This window comes from Impatiens glandulifera, chromosome 6 (genome assembly GCF_907164915.1).
Source record: "Impatiens glandulifera chromosome 6, dImpGla2.1, whole genome shotgun sequence".
Lineage (NCBI taxonomy): Eukaryota > Viridiplantae > Streptophyta > Magnoliopsida > Ericales > Balsaminaceae > Impatiens > Impatiens glandulifera.
In genome coordinates this window covers 31,466,802-31,477,182 of record NC_061867.1, presented here as the reverse complement: position 1 = coordinate 31,477,182, position 10,381 = coordinate 31,466,802, and the positions used below count along the sequence as shown (strand labels likewise).

The window sequence follows — 10,381 nt, the reverse complement described above, 5'->3', positions numbered from 1 at the left end:
GCATAAGCTGCTAAAATATAAACCAAATGGTTACATAATCTTCAAGGCTACCACCTGAATGGTAAATTTCACATACTCCATGCGCACAAGGAATGCCTGTTATTTGCCAAAGTCGGCAAGTGCATCGCATTTGTCTTATGTCCATAGTGTGTTTATGCTTTCCCTCGGTTACTTCGTAACCGAAATCACCGTTAAAATCTAAACTACACCTATGGTACCTCGCTTTTGAGACTTTTAGTCTCTTTCTTGCCACAGGTGATATATCTTTAAACCATACATTGGTTAGCTCTTTTCTCAACCTCACGATTCTCCTCATTACCATTAACCTTATATGCTCCAACATGCTAATGATAGACTTGCATCTATTAGCAATTATCCATGAATTAAAACATTCACATATATTGTTATCTATCATGTCGCATTCGGGGTCTTCATTTAAATATGCCTTTGACCATTTTCTTTCATTTATACGAATTAGAGACTTACCAGCACCCTCCTTAACCTCTTCAAGAATTCTTAGGTTGGCATCAAAAGTTCTGGATATGTAGATCGAGCACAATTTCAGAACAAAATCTTCAAGTCCCCTCCCATGTATCCAGCTCTGGCCCTGTTTCTGTACCAATTTCGACAACAAAATCTATGTTCAGCATTATGTAACAAATTTTCAACAGCTTTAATCAGTCCCTACAAAAAAAATTGCCGTTGGTAATTCTCCTCTGCTCTTACTAAAATAATATAATACAATGATTTAAGAAGGATACAAACATAAATAATACAATACCTTTTGCATGTCAGACATAATTGTCAAGTTGGACCCTTCTCCTAATTGAAGATCCTCAATTAGGAGTTTAAGAAACGACTCCCAACTTGATAAGTTTTCTCCTTCAACAACAGCCCATGCAATTGGGAACATGTGCTCATTGGCATCTCTACCAATTGTCGTTAGTAATTCTCCCTTGCTCTTACTTTTCAAGAAACACCTATCAAAACTGATAATGGGTCTACATCCGGCCAACCATCCACGTTTTAAAGCCTCAAAACACGAGTAGAATCGTTTGAATTTATTCACTCCAGTTGATTCGTCTTTGGTGGTTTGGAGGATAAATGTACTTGTGTCATTATTCTTTTTCAACTCAGCAGTATACCTCCACAAATCAGCAAACTCTTTATCATTGTTACCTTGAATTTCTTCCAATACAAACCTTTGGCTCTTCTCATAAGGGACAAAGTGACATCACAATTAAATTGCTCCTTACATAATTGTTTCATTGTCCTCATAGAGATATCTAATTGCGATAAAATTTGGTCCCTAAATTTCAAGGCAACATATCGAGCAGTAACCAACCGATTACAATTTTCTGAGTAACATCTATGCTCTGGATGGTGTGTTTTTACGATCCAACTCTTCAGTGTTTGGTCTTTACTAGAAAAAAAATTCTACAAACAACCATTTGTCGCACACTTGATCCTCATTCGATTAAAGTCTTGTTTCAACCATTGTAGACTCACGCGATAATCGCAAGCATAGTCTGTAATTGCAACTTTAATGGATTTTTTTCTTTCAAAATGCATTCCAACCATAAATCTTCCAGAATCATTAACTGACAATACATTGTACGGTATACTTACACTAGGTCGTCGATTTGTTTGATGAGATATCACATCTTCATCAAAATCTTCATAGTCACTATTATCATCATCCTATATGTAACTACCAGGATCGCTCTCATCAATATATTCGGATAACTCATCAACTTTAGCCGTTTCACTATCATTTCCATGTTCACCATTTTCACGAATCTCTTCTTCTTCAGATCGATCCTCTTCATTATGTTGATTCTCATCAACACCCTCTTCTTCAGCAATAAAATGTTCCTCTACACGAATCTCTTCTTGAGGTCGAACCTGTTCATCCTTATTATTATGTTGATTCTCATCAACACCTTCTTCTTCATCAACAAAATGTGTCTTTACATGAATCTATTCATCTACAAACTCTTTATCAATAACCCCTTATTCGACATTAGCTTCAAAATTCTCTTCGAAATCTTGAGACATTTTATCTTCTTTCCTCGTTTCATCAAAACCAGTCTCTTCTTCAACTTCAAAACCCGTCTCTTCTCCATCTTCAAAACCAGTCAAAACTTGTAAGGGTATTGAGTTCAAAGTAGACCCATTAACATGGTCAAGATGAATCGTAACCTCTAGACAACTCTTGAATAGTTGTATAACCTCCAACACATGCTGATCACTGTTGAAGGGGCTTAAAGCACCATCACTCCCATCATACAAAAACTTAAAGAGAGATCGATCGTTATATCCCAATGATTCAGTAAACTCTACAAAATCCCAAAAACAGAATTCATCAATATCTGTAATGGACATCACATTTTCTTGTCCATAATGTATTAATCTCACATATCTGAAAAAGAAGAATTTCAAAATTAAAAAACAAGAATGATCATCACATTTGAAATCACATATTTTTTCGAATTTATGACCATACAAGTAATACTTTATTCAATCTCTAAATTATTGTTTGAATTATTTTGGCAGGGCAATCTGGAAGATGCTTTTTATTTATTTATTTATGAGTGTCCTAAAATGGTTGAAAATATATATATATCAGATCTATATAAACTATACCCTGCAAATTTTTGATTAAAATGAAGGTGATAAAACAATTTCATATTTACTTCCTCTTTAAATTTGTATAATTTTCACACAACATTGGTATGATAGCATGCAACTAGAAAAATAATGAACAATGCCCAAATTCATTTAATGATTTAGACCAATTTGGTGAAGTTTGTATAAATCATATCATAAATACTATTTGGGGGAAAATATCAAATCGCTTAAACAATGAGATTCGAGGAACAAAACAACTTACCGTATGGGATTTTGGGAAGGATTTTGTTTTCCTCAATCAGATATTATCCTCATTTTTCATTAAGACCTAATCAGATAAACATTAAATCATGTGAAAAATCAAACATGAATCATAAAAGAGATGAATGTTTACCTGGAGGAATGGTCGATGGCGGAGGCAGGTTGCGGGCGACGGACGACTTACTGAAAGAAATGAAGCGGGCGACTTACTGAAAAGAATGGAAGGAAGAATGATGGACTTAGAAAGAATGGAGAAATGGAGTTTAGGATTTACCTGGAGGAATGGAGAAATGGAGATGATAGTTTACCTGGAGGAATGGACGTGTGTATTGTGAGAGAAGATTGAGATTTTTTTTTTTATTTGAATGAATAATTTTTTTTGATAATAACAATTATTAAGTAAAATTAAATTGCCACGTGTAGGCCACTTGTCTTTATTTTTGTATAAATATAAATGTCACCTAATTTATTTTTAATAGACATCCATTTCCGTTAGCGAGAGGCCTTATTTTGTAAAAATTGGTAATGGAAAGCCCCCAAATTTGTAAGGTTTTAAATAGGAGGTCCGATATTACAATTGACACTCAATAAGATGTCTCAATTTGTAATTCTAGCCAAATATTATTTCTCTTCTGCACTTTGATTTATTCACCCTTATTTTTGAACATTTTGCGTTCGGTATATAAATATTTAAAAGGAGAAAGGATAGTGAAAGAAAATTTGAGAAATAAAATAATGTGACATAATCTCTGATTGCATGAAAAATAATAAAATATTTTTTCATCTCTATCCCCCATTTTTTCTATGACCTTTCCAATTTTTCTTTCTATGACTCCTCATTTAAAAATTTAAAAATTTATTTATTGAAATATTATTTCTTTTCAATTAGGCAGATTTGAAACGTCAATAGAATTATTGTGTAATTATTTCAAAATATTGTAGGGTTGAGACGAACTGTCAAACCATTTATTAGACTCTTTAGTTTATTAGTTATTATGTTTTATTTTATAATATTTTTAATAACATAATAATTTTAATATATATATATATATAATTTATTTATAATTATTAAAATTAATTAGAAATTTAAATAAATACTTTTAAACAATAGTTTTATTTTAATTTTTTAAATAAGATTAATATTGTTAGGTTCTAGGTCGCGGCTGGAGGACCGGGGTTGGGCCGGTTAGTGCGTCTCACTCAAATGGTGGTTATTAATCCAGTTAGAGATTAACACCGGGGTTTCAATACTACACAAACTGTCACAAACCCTTGAACTAGGTTCAAGCGCGGAAGAGGTTTGTTTCAGGTTGAAGCAGCACACTTGTATGATAGGCAGAACCGGTTTCGGATGATGAAGGTTTGAAAATTGATGGGTCGGTTTTTTGTAACCTGGTGATCTGGTTTGGATAGAGTTAAGTAGGTTAAAGCGGTGTAAATAAGTTAGTACAGGTCGGTTGGAAAATGGAACCGACAGAAAGTAAATAACAAGACAGATTTTATGGATGTTCGGAGATAAAACTCCTACGTCACCCCTTCCTCTCAAAACCGCGAGAAGGATATTCACTAAGGAATACAAGTATAATCCGATCGAGACTTATTTCCTGCTCGATAATACCCTTACAATTACACCGAAATTGTAAAATACACACTTCAACTTTAGCACTTAGGCTTTCTCTTAGAGATAGAACACAATCTTATCACTTGTAAATTAAATGCTCACTTGTGTCTCACTTTATCTCACTTGTCTCGTGTTGTGTCCCGCATTTACTCTTCTTCAACTGCTCCTTTTATAGGTGAAATATACCAACGGTCATATTTCACTTCCTTGAATCTGATTGGCTGAGCAGAGATTCAGTGATTCAGACCTGGCGGTCAATTGTTCAGACCTGCCGGTCAATTTCACAGACTTGGCAGTCTGTTCTTCCGGTGTGTAAGACAAACCTGCTAGCTTTGTCTTTTACTCAATGTGGTAACTGTTGGTTAGACAGTTGTCTGTACTTGGAAGATTTCCTTTCTGACTTATCCCGAAGTGGAAAGATCCTATAGGACGGTTTTCTGCAGCCTGCAGACTTTCCTCAGACTTGTATGGATATGGAAGTGTTCAGTCTGTTCCTTTGGTATCATCTTCAACAGATACCCGAATTGTCTTCTTATACTGGTCGGTCATTTGACTTAATCGAATGGCTTCCGGTGTGATTGGTTTAACCGGACAGCTTCCGGTTATTCCTTTGCCTTGTGGCTAATCGGCTGTCTGGTGTTTCCGGTTTTTAGCTTTGGCTGATCCTTTCTTTGTGCGGTCATGTTCCGAATGTCCTGGTCGGTTTAATAACTTGACCGGTTAGTCTTCTTAGCCGGTTTATTTGTTTGACCGGTCCGGTTCCTTGTTCCTGCATGGAAGGTTTATGTGTTAAGTTTTGTGAACCGATCTAATTTTATCTAACAATTTCTCCCTTTTTGATTATTTTATTTAAAATTATCAAAACCATGTAAGTTTGCAAACGTAGGCCGGTTCTTTATTTCACCGGATTTGAAACTGACTTGGGAGAATTTTTCGAAAAATTTTGAGAAATTTTTTGGAAAAGTCTTATCTTTTATCTTATCAATTTCTCCCTTTTTGATTATTTTATTTAAAATTATCAAAACCATGTAAGAATGCAAGTATAGGCCGGTTTCAAAAGTAGCTTTATATATATAAGAATAACCGAAAAAGGTAAAATATTATATAAACACTAAAATAAACATAGTTAAGGAAAAAGGAGCCCCTATTCTGAGTCGGAGAATCTGAAGCCGTCCATCATATCCTTGGTCGGTATTTTCTTTTTCGGTTGATCCGGTCTTGAGGATGAACCTTCAGCTTGCGGTTGACCAACCGTGCTGATTGGAACCTCTTGTAGAATTCGCTGTCTTGTAGAGCGCCTTGCCAGATGCTCTTCTTCTTCATCCTCGGATTGCGGTGGGTCTGGATTCGGTTCGGTGTCAATAACCGTTTCGGTAATTCTTTCCAGCAGTCCGACTACCTGAGCCTTCTTTGATGTTTTCCGTTTTCGTTTTGCTGGAACCGAAGAGGAGGAAGCTGCCTTTTTCTTCTTGTGAGTGGTCGTAAATTCCTCAAGTCTTTGTCTTTCATTATTTAACCGCCCTGCATCTTCCACAGCTTGAGCGGCTATGGACCTTGCAAGTGCCGGGTTATTAGCCGCTAGGTGTTGTTCGCGCGCGGTTATTTCTTCCTCAGAAAGTCGCGGTGGCTCCTTTGCTATTCTTGCTTCTTCGTCCAGCGCATCCTGGACTTCCTTAGCCGCTCGGGCGTTTGCCTCCTCAACTGCTATGTCAGCATTGACCTTGGCTTTTATCAGCTCATTGACCTGTTCGGTTAGCGCCTTAAGATCGGCTTCAAGCTTGTCGTTGCGGTCTTCCAGGCTTGCATTCTTGTTTTCTAGATCGGTGACCCTCCATCCTAGGTCCTCTTCTACCTCTGTGAATCCTTGTTCGGTTTCCCGTTCAAGTCGATCCAAGTCTTCCTTTATCCCTGAGGTCTTATCTTCCAAGGCCTTGGTTTGTTGAAGATGTTCGTTGCGCAAAATGGTGTCATCCCGGTAGTCGACTTCGACTTTTGTGATCCGGTCCTCTGCCTTTACTAGATTGTCCCTTGTGTTTTCGGCGAGCATGAGTGTTCGGCGCAAGGCTTTCTTGACTTTCGTCTCCAATGGGTGAACCGTTGAGTCTGCAAACTCTTGGATAAGGATCTTGACCCTTTCTTCTGTGATGCCCGGTTCGGAGGTCCTAGGTTGTTCAGTTTCAAGTTGCTCGTCGAGAGGAGTCCCCGTCCTTTCTTCGGTTTCATTTATCACCGGATCCGCCAGAGGAGGCGTTTCACTTCGGTTCTGACCGTTACTGGTCTCAGGAACTGGAGAGTGCGGTTTTTCTCGCTGTCTAAACACCGCCTCAAGCCGATCAATTTCTTTGTGCGGTCATGTTCCGAATGTCCTGGTCGGTTTAATAACTTGACCGGTTAGTCTTCTTAGCCGGTTTATTTGTTTGACCGGTCCGGTTCCTTGTTCCTGAATGGAAGGTTTATGTGTTAAGTTTTGTGAACCGATCTAATTTTATCTAACAAATATTTTTAATATATAATATTTTTATAATATATTTAGTTTAGAACAACTACTTAAATACTTATAAATATCTAGAAAAACCCTATTTACTTTTAGAATTTCCATATATTTTTTTTATTATTATTACAAAATTTTGTTGCTTTGTCAATCTAAATTTGTTAATTAAATAATTATAAACTTTTAGATAACTTGTCTAAGTGAGCTAACTAAAATAAATGAAAATGCTCTTTCTATGCGAGAGGAGAATTATTGGAATGTTTGGTAGCAGAAGATATATGATAAAGATGTCATTGAAGAGGGGAAATATAAAAAGTCTACTTTTTCTTTTATAAATAAATATATTCTCCCATCTGATCAACCGTAACTACCGAACCTACCTCGCTCGACATCGGAAATCCGCAAACTAGCATGAGGTTACCTCCATCACCTTTCCCGAATAACATCATCTCCACCTTCTTTCCATTCCTTCTTTTTCTTCTCCAATCGATAACTGTCCACAGCTCGTCACCTGTTCAGTACGATCCTCAACATGCTATCGCCGTGAACTGCGGTTTCCTCCACAACTCCACAGCAGTTGACGGCAGACAGTGGGTTGGAGAAACAGATTCTGCTTCCATCCTTTCTTTTCATGGACCTGGAAGTAAACCAGTGATCCCTTTATCCGTTGACCGATCATATTCTCTCGATCCTACTCCCTATATGACAGCTCGAGCTTCTCGGTCAACGTTCACTTACACTTTCCATATCGGCTCCGGCTTCAAGTTCATCCGCCTTCATTTCAATCCAGTTTCATACTCTGGTTTCCAAAGGTCAACCGCCTTCTTCACTGTAAAATCAGGACCGTATACACTCCTCAACAACTTTAATGCGTTCCTAGCCATCGATTCTCTCGGTCTGAAATCCATTGTAAAAGAATTCACCCTTTATGTCCCTGACGATGATGATGGACCCTTATCAATTACTTTCTCTCCCTCAAGAACAATCCCTTCGGATGAGACATTTGCATTTGTAAATGGAATTGAAGTTGTTCCCATGCCGCTTGGACTTTACTACACCATGGAGGGAGATGCAGGGGCATATGTTGTAGGGCAGACTTGTGGATTTCACATTGGCAAAGACATTGCAATGGAGTTGGCGTATCGGTTAAATGTTGGTGACATGAAGCTATCGTCTGTTCATGACACAAATATGTTTAGGGAGTGGACTGACGATTTAAACCATATTATAGGATCAAGTGTTTTTCCTGTCACTTCTGCAAATAGGATCAAGTATACAAAAACATCAAAAGATGGTGCACCACACAGAGTTTACCAGTCCTCTTGGTCAATGAACCGAAATTTGCAAGTTGGAGAAGAAGTTAGTTTTACATGGAAATTGCCTGTAGATTTGGGATTCAGGTATCTAATCAGATTGCATTTTTGTGAGCTTGATTATGAGGTGAAGAGTGGGCAAAAAGAGTTCAGTATTCTCATAAACAATCAAATGGTTGAGCATAAAGGAGACTTGATCCGATGGGGTGTTGGGATTGGGGTTGCAATCTATAAGGATTATTTGGTAACAGTAAGAGGAGACAGAATGATGGGTAAGACAGATCTACTGGTAGCTTTGTACCCAAACAATTACGACCAATCAACTGAATTTGTTGATGCAGTTATTAAGGGGATTGAGATTTTTAAACTAAGAAACCCGGATGACAATCTTGCTGGAAGGAATCCGGTGATCTCTCATCCTCATGCTTCAACAAAGCACAGACTTAGAATGCGGACAAGTATAAATGACATTGCAACTCTTATTATAGTTTTTGTCATTCTTATAAATGTCATTGTTCACCAATTTTGTGAATTGAAAGAAAGGAGTTGGAGTGTAAACATTTCGCCATCTCTAATTGACGAGGCGTTGTGTCGTAGATTTTCATTTGCTGAGATCTCGTTCGCAACCAACAACTTTGACAAAAAATTAGAGATTGGACGAGGGGGTTTTGGTAAGGTCTACAAAGGTGTTAATAATGGTATAGAGAAAACAGTAGCAATTAAGAGGTTAGGTTCTGAATCTGTGCAAGGAGAGAAAGAATTCATCTCAGAAATTAAGACACTTTCCAAGCTTAGACACAAAAACCTCGTTTCTTTGGTAGGATACTGCAATTTTGGCGTTGAAATGATAATTGTTTACGATTACATGGAACATGGCACTTTTGCGGACCATCTCCACAAGAATAAACGTAATGGTGGTAACAATGGAGATGTAACTCCTCTAACTTGGGCGGAAAGGCTCGATATCTGTTTGGGTGCTGCTCGCGGGTTAGATTACTTGCACACCAATAGTGAGCAAGATGTCATTCATCGAGATGTCAAGAGCGAAAACATTTTGCTAGATCTGCACTGGGTGGCCAAAGTTGCTGATTTTGGCATATGCAAAGTGGGAACTACCAGCCATACTAGCACCCATTTCAGCACTGATGTGAAGGGAACTATTGGTTACCTAGATCCTGAGTATTTTTCAACACGCAGGCTAACCAAGAAATCCGATGTGTATGCGTTCGGTGTTGTGTTGTGGGAAGCATTGTGTGGGAGGCCAGTCGTTGACACTAGAATGGAAGGGGAACAACGCAGCCTTGTTTTGTGGGTTAAACGTTGTTTCAAGGAAGGAATGGTTGACCAGTTAATTGTGATTCTAGTTTGAGGGGACAAATCCCTACTCGTTCTCTTAAGCTATACATTTCACTTGCAAACAAATGTTTGGATAATGACATTAAAAAACGACCTACAATGGTTCAAGTCACAATTGGCCTGGAGTCTTTATTGGCAGCTGCACGCGGTTTCTTAAGGTAAGGAAGATTCTACCCATGTTACTTGTGACTTTGGTTCATATGGAGAAATAGACTACTTCTCCCATTGGGTTCAAGTTCAATCCCTTGGACTTGTTCTCATATATGTTTATTTATATATATATATATATGTTTGTAAGCCATGAGATTTTAGGCCTTATACAAATTTAAATTTTGGGCCCCTAAAATAGTAAAAAAAAAAAAAAATTTAATTAATAAAATAATTAATATATATTTAAATGTATCCCATCATCCAAAACAGTATTTAGTATTAAGATTTGAACGGTTATATTACACTTTATATATATTTGATTATAGTTCACTCTTAATACTCATTTTGTCATGTTGTTTCTTCATGTCTCAATATCAGATTTATTTTTCATTGTTTGAATGTTGGCTCTAAAATGTCACTAATTCTTAGTACCTTCTTTTTCTCTAAGGGGTCCGTTTCGTATGGAAAGGTTCTTGCAAGCTTGGGAGGAGAAAAATAGACCCACTGATCAGGCACTCACTGACTTACAATCTCTTGCCAGAGTCACTAAGCAACACT

The 10,381-nt window shown here is 37.4% G+C and overlaps 3 protein-coding genes across 3 annotated transcripts; 1 reads left to right on the top strand and 2 right to left on the bottom strand.

Annotated features, from left to right (window-relative positions):
* Positions 1-514: 514 nt before the first annotated feature.
* Positions 515-2,024, bottom strand: LOC124943497. The gene is made up of 5 exons (XM_047483994.1): positions 1,997-2,024; positions 1,716-1,949; positions 1,510-1,601; positions 782-1,210; positions 515-684 (listed from the first exon to the last, which is right to left on the bottom strand). The coding sequence occupies exons 1-5, from the start codon at positions 2,022-2,024 to the stop codon at positions 562-564; spliced, it is 906 nt and encodes a 301-aa protein (XP_047339950.1). The 3' UTR covers positions 515-561.
* A 3,633-nt stretch (positions 2,025-5,657) lies between these two features.
* LOC124943495 (uncharacterized protein CG45076-like) lies at positions 5,658-7,396 on the bottom strand. Its single transcript, XM_047483993.1, has 2 exons — positions 7,385-7,396; positions 5,658-6,821 (listed from the first exon to the last, which is right to left on the bottom strand). The coding sequence occupies exons 1-2, from the start codon at positions 7,394-7,396 to the stop codon at positions 5,658-5,660; spliced, it is 1,176 nt and encodes a 391-aa protein (XP_047339949.1).
* A 19-nt stretch (positions 7,397-7,415) lies between these two features.
* On the top strand, positions 7,416-9,686 carry LOC124943494 (receptor-like protein kinase FERONIA). Its single transcript, XM_047483992.1, has one exon. The coding sequence runs from the start codon at positions 7,416-7,418 to the stop codon at positions 9,684-9,686; it is 2,271 nt and encodes a 756-aa protein (XP_047339948.1).
* Positions 9,687-10,381: the final 695 nt, after the last annotated feature.